Source organism: Lactuca sativa, chromosome 9, assembly GCF_002870075.4.
Source record: "Lactuca sativa cultivar Salinas chromosome 9, Lsat_Salinas_v11, whole genome shotgun sequence".
Lineage (NCBI taxonomy): Eukaryota > Viridiplantae > Streptophyta > Magnoliopsida > Asterales > Asteraceae > Lactuca > Lactuca sativa.
Genome location: NC_056631.2, coordinates 122,552,376 through 122,571,665, shown reverse-complemented (window position 1 = coordinate 122,571,665; position 19,290 = coordinate 122,552,376). Strand labels below are relative to the sequence as shown.

The window sequence follows — 19,290 nt, the reverse complement described above, 5'->3', positions numbered from 1 at the left end:
TATTCAGACACCACATATTTGGATAGATCGATGATCCTCTAAGAAGAATACCTAGTTCTCCCACACTTAGGGCTCAAACTATCACCCATTGGTGTTGCAACCAAACCATATATCAAACTGGCTCAAACAAGCACATAGCATCCCTAATAACACAAGATAATTCCAGATAAAGACCAAGAAAACCCAAAGAGATAACGAATCTCAGATGGAGACATCGCGAACTTCCCCAACCACAACCGCCTCTTATATCAAGAATCCTTTGTAGATGCATAACAATATTTCTGACAGTTCATTCATAACCCCAATTCCTTATCTAGAACACACTAACTATCACACTTCTTGTCTGCAAACCCCAACCGTCAGGTCGTCGCGAGAATCATTCGTAAATACAAAAGGCATTATCATAATAGTCGAGATACATCAGAGACAACAAAAGTTGTCGCTCCAAACCGAACTGAAATCATCAGGTAGCACCTAACCTACTTATATCCTAAGAAGCAGACCCTTGGTCTCGTATCAAGGCATCCATACCAATAAAATCCTTTTGTGCATTCCAAAATTGCCATACTCCCGCAAAAAACCACAGCTAACTAGTCTCCTACTGGATTTACATCTCAATTATGATAGTCACACGCCGGCTCACTCCTTCCTCCGAACTAGGGAAACTGGAAGGACATAAACCTTTCCATAGATAGTGACATTCCAATCCATATACCAATCCCTCATCCTTTGGCCGAAATCCTCGACCTGATCATGACAACCATTTCCTTCTTGAGTCCCACTACTCATCTGGAACTACTTAAGCAAGGCTCTTGAGACCTCAAAATCATGTAACTCACCTTAGTCTACACCAATCAAACCCAAACTGGCATGGCCACTAAAGCCCAAACAATCACTAGGCTCATCTTCATCCTGAACAATCATAACCAAAAGATCGGTAGATATAGTAATATTGTCACGAATCATGGTACCAAACATGCCTTCTACCCTCAGCTATCTTGATAGAATCCTCGTGACTTCACTCGATTCGAGTACGGATCTCATGCTTCCAGTAGTATAGGCCTAATACTACCTTCCACACTTATCCATGTTTTCCTCAAGATTCATCATGTGTCCTCTGAGTTACCTACTCATAATAGTACTTCCAACACCCGCTAAATAGTGTAGCAACCACACAAAAGCACTTCCTAGACTCTCCTAGGATTCCCAACCTCTCCTTCCATCAGTTGCTGAAGAACCCCTATCAATGTCAGCTAACCACTTCATGAATACAATTACATGAAACAAAGCTTCAATAATCTTTCAACTAAAAGACTTAACCCTACAACGGTTAGAATTAGACAAGAGCAGCGCAATAGGACCAAATCCTTAACTCGAAGATTATTTAACCTTCGTAGCATGTAATTTAAAGTATTCATTTTATAGTTAACTCACACCAATATGAGTCCTACAAAGCATGAAGCAAGAAACATTCGAGCAGTGGAGTCGACTGCCACTAAGACACAATAAAATCAGGTAGATCCTCATGCAAAATTCCTAACTTCTAGGCCCAAGCATCTAGGATACACCCTCATCCTATCCTCACCCTATCAAGAGTGGCTAATCATTCCTCACACTGACCTGCTATGAACTGTACCCACTTATGAAACTTCCACCAACCCTAGAGCCACTTGTGCATGATAATAATACATAATGTTGGATCCATAGGCAGTTGAATACTTGACTTTACCATAAAACCCTTAATCAGAAAAGAACATGAAATAAAGTTAAAACAAACATTCTCAGTCTATAGAATCTTTTTTGTGTACAACTATGATGTACACACTAAGCGACTACAATAATGATGTCAATTTGATCTAGCATATAAGAAGTCCTCTTAGGCTATCAAACATCATACATCAGGTAATTCTATCATGCAATTCATGAAGATCCTTAACCTATCACTAGCATGCAGTTCTACCATAATCATCATAAACAAGTAACAGTGTGGTAATCTGGGGTATACTTTTTTTGCTCTGGCTAATCCTACACATCTCATCCTTCCTTGGTTACTTTTGAAAATAATAGGAATTTAATTTTATATTAATTTGAATTTAATATGAAAATAATTTGAAAACTTTCACAAAATCCATAGTTTGAGTCTGGATTCATACAAATGTTCATCCAATTCACTCAAACCAAGGCTCTGATACCAACTTGTAACATCCCAAAAATCACAGTGAATTTTTGTTTATTGAAAACCACCAATAAAACCCCGATCTAGGTATCAATCTAAAACACAAGATTAGTGTGGAATCCTAATCAAGTGATAAACACAAAACCATAAATACGTATCAAGAACACAAACACGGATCTTCAATGCACATTATTATTGATAATAGTCGGGTACATAAGATCAAAACGATTTCTCTCTAACTGTTAATGTTCTCTAAATCTCTCTCTGATAAAACTGAATGACTAACTATCTTCATAGCTGAAAATAACACATTATATACTAATACCTAATTACTAAAACCCAGCCCAACCGCATACATCATTAAGCCCACCGAAATCACATGGTGATTTCGGTCCAAGTACCACCGAGATCATAGTGATTTTGGTCCTAAAGCGAGACTTCTAAAAGCCTTAAGAAGAAAAGTATAAACCACAAATTTATTTCCTAACTATCTCCCCCTTGGTTTATAGCTTTTTTTTCTTTTCATTCTTCCTTGATCTTGACTTTCATCTTTTTCCTCGATCTCTTCACGACATGACTACAAGATGTACATATGAATCTTCTACATGAATAACTTCATCTTTAGTAGTTGGACTTCCTTCAAAATTTGACTTTTAATACACACTGGGCCTAGAGGCTTCTTGTATTGGTTCCTTCAAAATTAGCACGTTCAACTTTAAATTTCTTCCTTGATAACTACATAGAGTTCGATGCTTCTTGATCACTTCAGCAGGTTCATAGATAGTAGCAAATTGATTGAGTAGGCTTCAATGCAATTCATCACATAACTTCAAATGCAGCTTCACCTTGCTTCTGGGGTTGAAAGTTTGTGTGTTGAAAAATAATTTTCACTTCTTGTTCCGTTGAATGAATATTCTTCACCAATCACTGATGCGTCTTGAAAAGTAAACATGACTAAAGTGTTGGATTAATGTCTAAGTCCATAACTATATTTGGTATGTACTTGACCCGACCCGGCATGGTCCATTTGGGTTGCACTTCACCGACACAATTTATATGGATAATCTTTTGAGAATAGTATGTTTATGATTAATATTAATATATTATAAGTTCTAATATATTAATATGGAATCATATTGTTTAATTAGTATTGATCAAGAATTAATTTATAATTAATTAAGTGATCAAAAGGAACTAGTTAAATATGGACTCTTATATATATGGAATGGGCCAAGTTCATTTAGGTTGGGCTAAGCTTTGATGGATAGTCCATGGAGTGTTTAACCCATGGATCCTAGGAAATGAAAGGCCATGGGTATTAGGGTTTAACCCTAATCCTCCATACTATATAAAGATGTCTTTGGTTGGTGAAATTGGCACTAGTGTGGATACACTAAAGAAGGGCTAGCCAATTTCACTAGAGAGAACCAAGTAATCATATTCTCTAAAGTATTCCAAGGTGTCTTGGTGATTTGTGATTCCACTTGAGGCTTCTACACTATTGGGGCTAAGCTCTTAAAGCTTGAAGACATCAAGCTACATCAAGAGGTATGTATTCTATCTTGTTACATTCATAGTTTTTGTATGCTAGATTAGGATAATACCTTGGATGTTCTTATTTGCATGTATATTAGAGAAAACATAGATCCAAGGTAATTAGGGTTGCATGTACACTTAGGAAGTGTTAGAATGCTCACCCAACAGTGGTATCAGAGCCAGTTTGTTTTCTGTTATATTGAAGCAAAAATTTTATTTTCAAAGTTGAAAAAAAAGGAAAAAAAAACATGAAGTTTGTCAAATTTTAAGATAATTACTTGTTCTTGTGAAAAACTAATTATTTGTAAAATTTGAATAATTTGCTTTATGAGTTGAATTAGGTCAAATTTAATAAAAGATAAAATAATATGATTATTTTATTAGTTTTAAAAGTTTGATCTAAAGAGTTTTATTTTTTGAAACCTTCATAAGTTATGGATATGAAAAGGTTTAAAAAAAAAAATTGATTCAAAGTTTTTATGGAGTTACAAAATTTGGTGTTAATGTTTTAAAGGATTCCATAATTTAAGAATAAGTTATGGATCACCAAAAGTTTTTTGTGTTACCTTGTTTTATGAGTGAATTTAGATTAATGAATAAAATTATGTGATAGTTGGTTTTAATCCAAATTAATCTAAGAATTGATTCTAAAATGTGTTTTTGTAACTTGTCCTCAAGTTATATGAAAAGTCACATTTAAGAATCATAAAACTCATAAAAATTGGCAAAGGTTACAAAAATGAAGAGTCTAGTTCTAATTAAATGGTTTTATGACTCCATAACTTGTCCTCAAGTTATGGATGACCAAGAGTCTCTTCATTTAATAAAATAAAATAAAATAAAAAAGAGGTGTAACCTTAATTAATTCCATAAGTTATAAAATAAAGAAAAGTTAATTCTTTTATTAGTTTAAAGTCTTCCATAACTTGTCCTCAAGTTATGGAACTTGAAGAGTTTTTGGATTAAAACTACTTTAAACACATAAGTTATGGAATTAATTAGTTTTGAATAGTTTCAAAACTTGCCCTCAAGTTTTGGAATTTGTAAAGTTTTCTCTTATGAATACTTTAATTCCAAGTTAGCCCTTAGAATTTTAAAAGTTAAAATTCAACCCTTATACTTTATAATATTATAAGTTAATAATATATATATGTATAAGAGTAAAGTCAGTCTTACCGCTAGTACGCCTCATTCACGAAGCCGGTCTATAAGGTGGGTATAAGGTTGTTGCCTATAAAATGGCAACTTAATGGGTGTCCACTCTCACCCACCGCTTGCTTGACTGGTGGAGGGTCGTTAGCCGAACGGGTTTGACAGGACTAGAATTCTCCCTTCATTAAAAGTATTAATGATAATACTAAGTAACTAAAATCTTAATAATACCCAATCTTAGTTACTTAGGAAAAATGTGAATAAGGTGCTAACCCATGAAATTACACTTTACACTTTGTCTAAGTCGTTAGTGGAGCGTGTGTGGTTAACTGGCACACTAACTTGGACTTAACAAGGTAGGTAAAGGGTGACTTAATATTTATCATAGTATCGATGGAGCGTGTGTGGTTAACCGGCACATCGATTGAGGGGTAATTTATTAAGGGTACCAAGTGATTTGCATGGTTACTTCACACCTTGTTTTGTGATCCTCGGCATCCCAGTCACAAAACCTGAAGGGCACACTCGAGATTGAAACATGCCTTTGAAAAGTTCAATGAATCTCAAAGATCTAGGAGTTTCAAAACCAATTAAAACCTAATAATTCATTTCATTTATCTTGGTGGAAATTGGTGAATCGTCATTCACCTACCTTCAAATATTTTATAGCTTGGATTACGGCATACCTCTTCTAAGTTATAAAATAGTTTGTTGGGTCCTAGCCTTAATATTTCATATTGGGTGTCATATTAAGGACTTTAAATCAACTATCTTGAATATCTCCCAAAAGATGTCTGTAATAGACACCTATGATCTTCCCAAATCTAGTGAAACAAGGTTTCCAAAATGAAGATGATGTCCTTTGGAAATCATACTTCTTTCACCTCCTCCAATTATTCTCCCCAACCCACAAGTTCTTGAAAAGTTTAAGGTCACTCAAGCCCTATTGGCAAGGCAAGGTCTAGGTGTGAACACATCTTGGAGATGTAGTCACATATTGACAAGCCGAGAGAGTTGGGTGTCAAAGTCTTGAGAAAGTTGGTGGTTCAATCACTTTCTAACTCACATAGTGAGTTCCTTTGGGACACCTATGAAACAGACTATGACAAGACCCTTAATGATCTTATCTATTTGCTAAGATCAGCTTCCTAAAACTTTATGGACATTGACAATGATGACATTGGATATCCAGTAAAGCATTCTCTTCCCAATGGAAAGGGATCGGCCATAGTCAACTCGGTTGACCAAATGGTAAAGAGAAAAGCTAAGTCTGTGATAGTCTCGTGTACCATTATCAAAGGGTCCATACGTTTATATTGCCAAGGGAAGGGGCATTGGTTGCGAAGCTGCCAAATTTACCTAAGGATGTTAAAGTCAATAAGTTTGACTCTACTTCAGGTAAAGACCACTATCTAACTCTGTTAAGTTTCTATTCTGAGATTCCTGATACATGATGTGACTGGGTCACATGGTGATGTTTTAAGAATCAAAGAAAAGTGAAGAAACTAAAAGAAAGAATATGCTGAATCTGATGGCGTAGATGGATTTCTATCGCATAGTTTGAAGATCGGATTCTTGAGCAACTTCTTAGGAGTTATGAGATATTGCTTAGGAATAGATAACAACAAGTTTTCATATGGATTGTAAGGATAAGTTTTTCCGCAAAGTTTTAAAATAAAAGAAAATTTTTTTGATTTTATTTATTTTAAAATATCCTTACAATGGCTTTTGAGGAAAAATTGTTGCTTATATGATTCCATTAAGAGCAAGAGTGGAAATATGAAATTGATTCTTTCATTTGTGGTAATGTCTAGATTTACCAAATAAGGAAAGATTCTCATCACCCAAGTTTCAATTGGACCGGAACTTGGAATCATGCAAGTTGTATAGCATGATGAATGAGAACTTTCAAGTTTTGGAAAATTAAGACTAATTACTCGGCCACATGGATGTGTGAGTCAAGTAAAGGACTAAGGGATCGAGTACACATTCTTGTGCACTGATTAAGTCCACCACAAAAGATTGATAAGACTATTCGTCATAGTTTACTAAAGCTCAGTAAATATGATTATACTTACAAGCTTAAGTGTAACTCTGAGACATTGGAAAAGGTTCCAATGTATGGCAGGGCGAATAAGAAGAATCAAATTAGGCAGAAGGATAAAAGTTTCTCATATCTGAAAAGATGGGAGAGTACTTTAGTATCAGTTTTGTGATCATCTTAATGATTAAGAAACCATATCAAAATTAGTTCTCTAAGGAAATCTTAGTGCATTCTTATGACTAAGAAGAGGAACTTGAATTGTTGAAATGGTTAAATCAAGAAGATGATTCATACTTCGTTCCAATACAAGTCTTAGAGTCATACTCCAAGATTGTCATTTGAGTGACATGTCTTAAAGAAGGTTTAAAACACTTGTCAAATGTAAGAGTAAAAGTTTTCTACTCTTGTACATTTGAAATTGGTAAGTTGTGATGTTTTGGATAAAACAAAGACCAACTTAGGCCAATTGGGTAAAGTGTTTTTCTTGATTAGAATCCGCACTATCTCTTGGATGTTTGACAAGGGAGTCTTATATGTCAAGAGGACAGTAGGAGTCTTAAAGGTCTTGAAAGTCTCAAGAAATAATCAAGAATAAAACCTGAAGTTCTTCACTAGCACACGACTTGAGGTTTATAACCTATCATGTTGACATATCTGTGCCCATTCCAGTTAAAGTTGGCTTTGCATATGAGTTCTTAGAGTTCTCAGTTTGTTGCATAACAACTTGGAAGCAATGGCAGGCCCTTGAGCTGCCAGGTGGCAAGAAGTTAAGATTGAGTTCAATCCATATGGTTTTGGATTTGTCATTATCTTTGTCTTGTGATTATGGTTTGACAAATTCATATGGGTAGGAACTCATACACCATATAAATCTAAGTGTCATAAGGTTTCTCTCCGATTCATGAAAATGATGGTGAGGAAACGCTTTCACTAAGTAGATTTTACGAAGATATCAATTGTGTTATTTGCATTTTCAAAAGTCGTTAGTGGAGCGCGTGTGGTTAACCGGCACACTAACATGGACTTGTGAGAAATGGCAAATGCCTAAGCAATTGAGACCATGATTACGGTATCCCTTTTCATGGTTCTTGAAATTGCTTAGACACACAGGTGAGCTATCTACGGAAAGGGTGTATGAATCTAAATTTCAGACTGTCCAGCTGATTTCTGAGTACATGTCAAAGCTAGTGGGAGCATAAGTGTTATGCTAATAATCATCATGTTAGTGGGAGCATGATAATTATGATAAGTATTGCAAGTTAGCAATGTTAATTATAGAAAACAAAAGTTTCAATTGGGAAAAAGTTGTTCTGCTATAATTAAGGGAGAGGAAATTATGCTTCATCTCAAATCTATAAGCTTAGATCATGAGGTTTTAATCATTTAGTCAAGGATATATATGAATTTCATGTTGGAATGGCTCAACATAAGGAAATTCTGTATATGGGTCCATTATTTGCGTTCTAAAATTCGATTATGATTACGGCATCCCTTTTCATAATCTGAATTATGAGAACTTGGCAAATTGAAATGGAAATATTATAGCAAAAGACTGGTTTAGTCTTTATGTAAGACATCATGAATCGTGTCCCATATGCTTCAATATAGGATCGATTACATGTGCTATATTCATCCGTTCTAAAATTTTCCAAATGCCTGGGGCATTAAGAAGGGAAAAGGTTTAGAACTGGATATGACTAAAAGGATTAAACAATTGTCGAGGACAATCTAAGGTTTACCAAAGATTGGTTACTCAAGGACAATTGGAAGTATAGTGATAATTCTGGAAGGACCATATTAACATAATCTGTAAGGAGGCAACTCTTGTTCAGAAGTGATAGTCAAAATGGAATCTGGAAATGTTTCAAAGTTAGAATTTTCAATCTGTGTAAGATTAAGGAAACTTAATGCAAGAAGGATATTTCCAAGGAGTTGATCTCCTTTGGAATACTCTGTAATGATTGTTGCCAAGTCTTTGTGACTTTGTGCATAATCGTTACAAGAGGATCAATGCATATAAGTTTAGAATCTAACAGATTTCTATAAATGGCATGAATTTGGAATTCTTGCATTTGCAGTAAGGATTTGGGAGTGTGAAAAGAGAATCATTGAAGTTATGTTCAATTGATCTAGTTCACAAAGTAAAGATCATAGACAAACATAGTATGCATACTTGGTGTGTGGCATGACTAGTGTTTAAGAAAACATAGTGTACATGCTTGGAGCATGGGACAACTATTGTTTTAAATTCAAGAATAAAGTTGATAGCTGAAACAGTATACAATGAATAATGTGTAATCATATGGTGATAAATAAAAGGTGTTTTATTTATGTTCAAAGGGTTGATACCATATTGGATTCAATTATTATTGTGTTTTATTTTGCATGTTTTGACTTCCCGAATAAACTGGGTTATTCTTCCTGAATGACTAAGTTATTCAAACATCCACAGTCGGTCATATGTTGGAAGTAGATAGGAATTAAGACTGTCATGGGTTGGCTTGTAGAGGTCTAAGGTGTTGGACAAAGGGCTACAACACTCATGAGTGCTCATAAGTTCTGAGTATTGGATTCAACCCGCGCTCATTGGAATCACTTCATGGATTTTATCATGAGTGATCATGAGACGATAATATCTTATATTCTTCAAACCTAGAGATATGAGTTGTTACTATGAGTTGATAGTACATTGATTGCACGAAAACGCATTTGGTAACTCGGTGCTATAAAACGTGCCTTTGTGTATGATTCAACAAGTAGTAGAACAAGCCATATGAGTCGAAGTTTATCCATTCCTTTTACCTTCGGGATAAAAGCGATATCTGTGGGCCCCTCGATGATTTGATGATGACAAATGGAAGTGCTCGGCCGGGCCAGGACTGATTTGATTTGTTCAATTAGTCAGTCGTCATAAATCGGAAATCGGGAAACAACAAATGGACAGAGAGAATGATTATAATCCATGTCTCTGTCCATATGATATCTAGAATGGAGGAATATATGATCCCTTATCTAATGGACAAGTTCGTTGACAAGATCAGAGTTCGACAGCGGCTTTAAGAGCTACGATTGCCAGTTAGGTTTGAAGTCATACGCAATAATAGTTTTAGACTTATCCAAGTGGGAGACTGTTGGATTAATGTCTAAGTCCATAACTATATTTGGTATGTACTTGACCCGACCCGGCATGGTCCATTTGGGTTGCACTTCACCGACACAATTTATATGGATAATCTTTTGAGAATAGTATGTTTATGATTAATATTAATATATTATAAGTTCAAATATATTAATATGGAATCATATTGTTTAATTAGTATTTATCAAGAATTAATTTATAATTAATTAAGTGATCAAAAGGAACTAATTAAATATGGACTCTTATATATATGGAATGGGCCAAGTTCATTTAGGTTGGGCTAAGCTTTGATGGATAGTCCGTGGAGTGTTTAACCCATGGATCCTAGGAAATGAAAGGCCATGGGTATTAGGGTTTAACCCTAATCCTCCATACTATATAAAGATGTCTTTGGTTGGTGAAATTGGCACTAGTGTGGATACACTAAAGAAGGGCTAGCCAATTTCACTAGAGAGAACCAAGTAATCATATTCTCTAAAGTATTCCAAGGTGTCTTGGTGATTTGTGATTCCACTTGAGGTTTCCACACTATTGGGGCTAAGCTCTTAAAGCTTGAAGACATCAAGCTACATCAAGAGGTATGTATATTCTATCTTGTTACATTCATAGTTTTTGTATGCTAGATTAGGATAATACCTTGGATGTTCTTATTTGCATGTATATTAGAGAAAACATAGATCCAAGGTAATTAGGGTTGCATGTACACTTAGGAAGTGTTAGAATGCTCACCCAACATAAAGTCCCTATGGATCACCGTGTCATAAAGGCCCTTCTCACAATAGTTGTTCAAGGACCCAGTCTTGGCTCAAATGGAGACTACTCGCAGTATTTGCGTGAACACGGAGGAACGCACTACGATTTGTTGAGTATCGGAGAACTAATCGTGGCTATTTTTTTATGTTATCCCCTACATATCCTCGATCAAAGATATCAATACAGTTTTTCAAGTTAACAAGTTAACTTGGCCCTTGGCGAGACGTTCAATGGTTTCTGAATCTCAGTTGAGTGTACCATTTTACTACCAATGAGAGTTAATGAGGAATAACTCACAAAACCATTCATGCGACAAATGTATTCGAAGACATGTTTCCACAGTTTAGCATGAGACGAGGTCAAGGCCCTTAGTGGGACATTCAACGATATTTGTGCCTTGCGAGGTGCATTGTGCTGCTTCCAATATTGTTAATCCCTTACCTGCGGAGAGTGTACCCGAGAATACATTTGAGTCTCCACAGTTTTGCATGACGAAAAGAATGCTCAGACCCTAGACGGGATGTTCAGCGATATATATTTCCCAGTTGGGTGAATCGCCCTGGTGCCATGACAGTTCGTAGGTTACATGAACTGACAAGACCAACATGGAGATGTAACTCCAAAACACTACTCGTTGAATGAACATGGTCAACCTGTAAAGGGCGACACCTGTCTAACAGGGAATGACATGACAATTTGTATAGTTTCATGCCTTCAATTCCTTAAATATAACAGTTCTTAGGAAGATACTTCCAAAACCGACTTGAACATAAAAAGTCCACATCTTCTCTCGATTATTGAGAGTGAGTGTGTGCCTTTCGGCTGCGTTGGATTAACCAAGGCAATTAAGCTCAGACATACATAGCAGTTTGTAACAACGAGATAAAGAAACTTAAACGGTTTAGATCCGCAAGCCGTCAATTCCTTGTGAAAGTAGTGTGAAGTGTAATGTCCGTTAATTCCTTTCCAGGTCTCTTCTCCTTACTCATCCACATTTCAAGACAAAGTAATTTTAGAAATAAAAATAAAAATAACTAAGATAAAAAATAAAATTAAAATACACTAAAAAAACAATACGATATTTTTGGATTTTTTATTTTTTTGAAAAATAAATAAAAACATAAATAAACATATTTTTGGAATTTTTGAATTTTATGATTTTTGTATGGTTTTAATTCTCCCCCTAAATTTGTGCATAGAGAGGAAAGAAAAAAATATGAACAAATTTAACGAAAACAAAAATGAAATAAACAAATGTACAAAATTTGTTTTTGTTAGTCTTTAAAAAGAATCATTTTAAAAAAACCTACAAGCACGAGCTTGGCTTTAGAAAAAACAATTGGTTTTTGGACGATCGAAAATCATCATTATTATCACAGAGAATAGAAGAGTCAGAAAATTCAAACCGTAATTCAGCAATTGATGTAATCCCCATTTGTGATCTTTCTTTTTCCTTTCCCACAAAGAAAACATGCTCTCCATTAAAATTTTGAATGTCATGCAAATGAGAGATGTCTCATAACATGTGCCTGGAACAGCCACTATCAACACACCGAAGTCTGATGATATTCCTCCATAGCTACTCCAGCAGAAAGTGCGGGATTAATTGGTTTTGGGAACCCAGTCCATTTTGAAACTGGGTTGACCTTTGCCATCTACGCGTGATACGTGTTGCCAATTCATATCCTATTTATCAAACACAGAAAATGAAGAGATGTTAGAATTTTTAGGTAATTTGAGAGTGGGAACTTCTGGTACCCATCTGTAGTCAAGTTTAACCATTTTCTTGTTTAACTGGATGGATGCTTCAGCACTTGTTTTAGAGCTTAAGACCGATCGTCGAGATGACTTTGACCTTACCGATCTTGGTTTGACTGAACTATTTCTCAAATCAGATCTCTTGTCAGACATGACCTTTTTTTCTTTTGAGTCTGATTTTTAGTCTTGGCAGTATCCCAGTCACCATCACATGATCTCAAGGAGTTTCTCTTGAAACATCTTCCTCGAGATACGTTCTACCTACCTTGGGCATAATAAGGAATATATGCACGATTTGGACAATTTCTGCCAATGTGACCAGGAATTCCATTGTTAAAGTAGGGTTGTCTTTTAAAAGGAATATGTTCAGAACTTGGTCCCTGTCCAACTGAATTTCCACAAGTACAAGCACATTTAACAAATTGTTTCACAACTTTATGTGGCTTAAAATTTTTAGCAGCGTTATCACAAGCTTTTGAAGCAGCAAAAAATAAAATGTTAGTTTTTGATGAGTTTTCATTAAAACTAGAATTATCTTTGTTTTTCTAGCACCCGTCTTGCACTGTTACTTTCTCTGCACATGAAGTAGAAACATTAGTATTGGTCACCTCAATATTCTCAGTTTTGTCGGATTCTTCAGTCTTAACTGAAACAGATACATTAGGATGACCATGTTGAACAGATTTTTCTGTCTCTATGGTTTTAGAAGCCGTTGTATAGTTATCATTGAAATGAGGTGGTACACTGTGGTACCCCAGAACTTCTTTTGGTTACCCTTCCAGTTTAACTATTTTGCAATCATAGACTCAACTATCTCACTTGACACATCGGATTTCTCCAAATTAAATTTGGCATCCTTAAATTTAGCCTTTAATCCATCAAGTTCGACAGTTAAGTTTGCAATTTTCTCATTGGCAAAACGATAGTGAACACATTTGGTGTTATATTCTTCTTTAATCCAGCTTAAATCTTTATTATGTGCTTCTAGTTTTTCTTTAAGTGGTTTATTGACTTTCTTAATGTCATATATTTCATTTTTAAGGTAAAACACCTCTCTAACTAATAATTCATTTTGTTCACGGTATTTATATATTTTATCTTCACAGGATTGAGAACATGAGGTTTCACTTACCTACGTGGTACTGAAAGTGGTGATTGGACTGTTGTAAGAGCTCATTATTTACCAACAGTAAAAATATGATTGTGCAATTTGATTTTGACCGAACACCAAGATAAATGCCCTTTTACCGAAAACCTTGAAAGTCAACCAGTTTGATCGAGATCCATGAAAGTCAACTGTTTGGCCGAAAAAAGTTAACCGAGAACGATATTTCTTGGCTGAAAACTCCTCTGTACGGAGAACCCTAAGTATTTTTACCGAAAACACCAAGTAGCCGCCGAAAGCACTAATACCTAGCCGAAATCAGAGTCTTTGATCGAGTTTCTTTATCCAAAGAGTCCTAAATTTGGTAATTTACAAAAAATGATCTCAAACAAAATATCCTCTAAATTTAGTGAAGAACATGATGAACAGCAAAATCCTTTTTCCCAAAGCAACCCAAAAACACCACAAACAAATTATTGTTTCGAAAGCATTTGATACCAAAACGGCCTAAAGTCATTTTAATGCTTTGATACCAATTGTAAAACCCCGATCTAGGTATCAATCTAAAACACAAGATTAGTTTGGAATCCTAATCAAGTGATAAACACAAAACAATAAATACGAATCAAGAACACAAACACGAATCTACAATGCACACTATTATTGATTAATAGTCGGGTACATAAGATCAAACGATTTCTCTCCAACTGTTAATGCTCTCTAAATCTCTTTCTGATAATACCAAATAACTAACTGTCTTCATGGCTGAAAATAACACATTATATACTAATACCTAATTACTAAAGCCCAGCCCAACTGAAAACATCATTAAGCCTACCGAAATCACATGGTGATTTCGTTCCAAGTACCACCAAGATCATAGTGATTTCGGTAGCAAACCGAGAACTCTAAAAGCCTAGAGAGGAAAAGTATAAACCATAAATTTATGTCCTAACACCACCTAATGATGATAATTGCTTACAAAACACTATTTCCAAAAGTTATAATTACAAATCAGAGTATCCCAAGATTGAATTTCATAAAATCTGAAGGATGTGCATGATCAAGACTTCGCCTTGCCCCGATCATCTGAAGTATCTGAAACTGTAAGCACGAAGCTTAGTGAGTTCCCCCAAAGTACCACCAAACAACATATCACATATACAATCATGCATGTTGGGTCCAATCATTCATCAGAATGAATAACCTTGGGTACACAACCTCCCGGTTGGATTACCCTGGCCCACAACATCCAAGTTGGATTGCCCTAAATACCACATATTGAGTCTATAACCACCCCGTTGGATTACCTTGGCCCAACACCTCCTGGTTAGATTGCACTATATATAACATATTGGGTGCACAACCTCCCTGTTGGAATGCCCTTCATATAATGTACTGGGTCCACAACCTTCCTGTTGGATTATCCTGGCCCACGACCTCCGGGTTGGATTGCCATGTATATAATGTACTGGGTTCACAACCTCTTGGTTAGATTACCCTAGCCTGCAACCTCCCGATTCGATTGCCCTGGGTTTGTTGACTACCCGCATGAAACGGTACAATCTCACCCCAACCATACTATGTCGTCATATAACATATAACATATATTCAAATAATAAATAATCATATACCCAGTTAATAGACTTATAGATAGATCTACAAATCACTACCGCATGAAAACATCCTATATACCAGTACTCAGTCCTAATATATCAATACAACATAGCAACATCCTCTAATCAAGGACACATAACTCAGTAGGTTGACATTGGTGCCTTCACCCTACAAGTATAGTGACGAAAAATTACCTCTTAGTCTGAAAAGGTCGTTGAACAGGACACTACTCCGAATATCAGCTCTAATAGTCACCTATTCATCAAATAGTGACCAATCTCAATTATAACTCAAAATACCCAAAAGTACCCTTAGGTCAAACTTGGTCAAATCATGGTTAAAGTAAAAAAAGACAAGAAGTCAAACCTGGTTAACACAGCTGACTATGTGCAACATACTCAACTTTTATGCTTGGCATGCACGAGTTGACCAGAAAATGTGATGGCTAACCATGAATGCCCAACATTCCTAGGGAACTCCCAACATTCATGACTAGGTCTTTTTCCTTTTCATTAGGAGCTTAATCCTTAAGCTCTTTTAACCATAATCTAGACCCAACCCTAAAATAACATCCTTAACATTAATGTTTCCAATTTTATGCTCTTGCGTGGCCATTAAGTGCCCAAACACAGAAACCCTGACTACTTAACCCATTAAGAACTTGTAACTCATGGATGGAAGGAAACTAACAACGAAGACCAGATTTTTATGCTTCTAGATGCTTTAAAACATCTGAAAGGACAACTCTTCTTGATTAGAGTAACCTACACTCATAATACCATGCTTATGGGGCCAAAACTACACACTTTCATGGTTAAACAAGATCTATTCAATGCTTCATCAAGTTCAAAGTTGTTTACCTTCAAATGGTGTCAAATGTTGTTTTTATTTTGGATCCAAAGTGCTCCACTCCTCCAAGACGATCTACTCTTCTTTCCCCTTCCTTTGAGATCACCAAACCACACTTTATGGCTCACAAATGCTCTCAAATGGATTAAGCTTTTCAAAGGTCGAAGTTGGGGATGGATGCTGATGAAAGAGGGGAGGCTTAGGAATTAAGGAAGTTTAAACAGGGTCCAAACCCTACACATTAGGGCTTAGGATTCTGGAACGAACGCCCAATGTTCCTGGGGGAACGCCCAGCGTTCGCGAGCTTTGCCCAATAATTACGAAAATGCCATTATAGAGCAATTTTGCAGTTAATTCACATCCAAGGGCCAAAATGCAATTAATTCTCATACTAAGGGTTGAAAGTGGAAATACCTAAATATCAAGATTTTTCACATCTTTCTCCACATGGACCTTTTTGGATCAGTCCCCATTAAGTCAAGAGGTGGGAAGAAGTATACTCTCGTTATTGTGGATGAATTTTCAAGATTTACCTGGGTAGTCCTTTTGAGGAAGAAGATTCGTGTTGTTGATGAAATCATTTCACTCATTAAGCAATGGGAAGCTCTTTATGATCATGAAGTCAGGCAATTACATAGTGATCTTGGAAATAAATTTAGAAATTCCTCACTGGAAGACTTTTGCTCAATCTCAAGAATCACTAAGAACTTCTCTACTGTTAGAACTCCCTACAAAGTGGAATTGGTGAAAGAAGAAATAGAACTCTTATTGAAGCTAGAAGAACTATGGTCATTGAACCTGGTCTTCCTCTTTCATTTTGGGCTGAAGCTATCAACACAATGTGTTATACCCAAAACCATTCCATCATAGTTAAGCGTCATGGGAAAATTACCTATGAGCTACTAAAGGGGAGGAAACATGACATCTCTTACTTTCATATGTTTGGGTATGTTTGTTACATTTTGATACAAAATAGATCAACTCTCCAAGTTTGAAGCTAAAGCTGATGAAGGAGTCTTTCTAGGTTATTCTAGTGCGTCTAAGTCCGTCAGGGTATTTAATCTTTCAAGGAAAATGTTGAGGAAACTGCTCATGTGACTTTCAATGAAGACTCGTTCATTCATGATTGGATTGATCATCCTTCATCCATTCTGAATGAAGTCACTTTCATTCCTTCAAACCCTAATCTAGATTTCTTGGCAAATGACACTAAGCCTGTTGTTCCAAATTTTGATCAAATTGTCGACTCCTAGTCTAACTCTGAAGATCAACTGAGAGTTTCTGAAGAAGCTGAGCCATCTAATTAGGAAGATTTTGTTCCAAATAATATGAATGAATATGCTAATCCTAGAATTCTTCGAGATCATCGTGCATCTCGATCATTCGAGATGTAAATTCTGGGATTCTCACTCATAGTAAAGTCAGCAACAACTTCTGCATGTTTGTGAATTTTGTCTCAATGATTGAACCAAAGAATGTAGCTGATGCCCTGAAACAAGCTGAATGGATCAAGCCTATGCAGGATGAGTTGAATGAATTTGAATGGCATCTTCTGTGGACTCTTGTTCCCAAGCCTCAAGGAAAAATATCATTGGCACTCGATGGGTATTCAGAAACAATATGGATGAAGATTGGATCGGCATTAGAAAAAAAAAAGCAAGACTTGTGGCTCAAGGATTTTTTTTCAATTAGAAGGATTAGACTGTGAAGAAACGTTTTCCCATGTCACTAGACTTGAAGCAATTCGTATGTGTCTTACTTTTGCTTCATTCAAGAACTTCATACTATATTAAATGGATGTTAATATTGCCTTCCTACATGGGATTCTTCAAGAAGAATTATTTCTAAATCAACCTATAGGGTTTGAAAGTGAAGAATTTCCGAATCATGTATATTGTCTTGATAAAGCTGTACATGGTTTGAAACGGGCACCTAGAGCGTGGTATGACACATTAGCCAATTATCTTCTTGTAAGTGGATACAAAAAATGAAAAATTGATAGCACTTTCTTCATCAAGCATTCAGGATCTCACATCATTCTTGCTCAAGTGTATGTCGATGATATCATTTTCTGATCCACTGAAGAGAAACTAAGTTTTGAATTCACTGAGATCATGGCTAAGAAGTTTGAGATAAGCATGATGGGTGAACTAACTTTTAATTGGTTTTCAGGTTAAAAAACTAACTGATGGAATTTTTGTTTGTCAAGCTAAAGACATTTCATACATGATATAGAAGTTTGGTTTTTCTAATAGCAAGCCAGCAAAGACTCTAATGTCCTCATCAGTGTCTATTGCCACTAATGCAACTGGTGTTGATGTGAATGCAAACCTGTATCGAGGAATTATGGGTTCACTACTTTATCTTATTTCCAGTCATCTTGACATTCTATTTGCTACCATATTATGTGCACATTATCAATCCAGTTCTAAGGAATCTCATTTTCTCGTAGTAAAGTGGATCTTTCGTTACATAAAGCATACACTCAATCTTGGGTTATGGTATCCTCACGATTCTGAGTTAAAGCTGGTGGGATACACTCACTCTGATAATGGTGGATGTGGCATTGATTGTAAAAGTACTTCAGGTGGTGCTCCAATGCTTGGAGATAGATTGGTGAGTTGGTCCAGCAAAAAGCAGACATCAATGGCTTGCTCTATTGCTGAAGTTGAATATGTAGCCATTGGAAGGTGTTGTTCTTATATTCTTTGGGTTCAAAATTAGCTCTTAAATTGTGTTCTACACTTCTCAAAGACTCCTATCTGCTACGACAATACCAACACCATTCAGAGAACACAAAATCCAATGCAACAATCCAAAACCAAGCACATGGACATCCGTCATCGCTTCATCAGAGATATTGTTCAAAATGGAAAAGTGAATTTGTTCTACATTCCATCCACTGATCTACTGGCTAGCATTTTCACTAAGGAATTGGACGAGAAGAATCTAAACAAAATTATTGTAGATCTTGGCATGCTTTCAATGACTTAATCATTTGAAATAACTTTTCTTCTACTTGCTTTCTCACAACTCAAAAACACAAAAACAAGTGCTACTTTTATTATGCTTTTTGAACTTTACATAGTTTGATTAACCTTTTTTTTTAATGTTTACAAGTATTCTCTTTTCTCTTTATTATCTATCTTTAAGGACTATCT

At 35.8% G+C, this 19,290-nt stretch overlaps 1 protein-coding gene across 1 annotated transcript; it reads left to right on the top strand.

Moving 5' to 3' along the window:
* The first annotated feature begins 17,922 nt into the window (after nt 1-17,922).
* LOC111901590 (secreted RxLR effector protein 161-like) lies at nt 17,923-18,853 on the top strand. Its single transcript, XM_023897463.1, has 2 exons — nt 17,923-18,099; nt 18,365-18,853. Exons 1-2 carry the CDS (start codon nt 17,923-17,925, stop codon nt 18,851-18,853), a joined length of 666 nt encoding a protein of 221 aa, XP_023753231.1.
* Nucleotides 18,854-19,290: the final 437 nt, after the last annotated feature.

Bases quoted from the DNA above. Each gene is read 5' to 3' on its own strand.
- LOC111901590 (XM_023897463.1), top strand. From the start codon at position 17,923: ATGGATGTTAATATTGCCTTCCTACATGGGATTCTTCAAGAAGAATTA. The intron at 18,100-18,364 runs GTAAGTGGATAC...TACATGATATAG, and splicing joins CATTAGCCAATTATCTTCTT to AAGTTTGGTTTTTCTAATAG.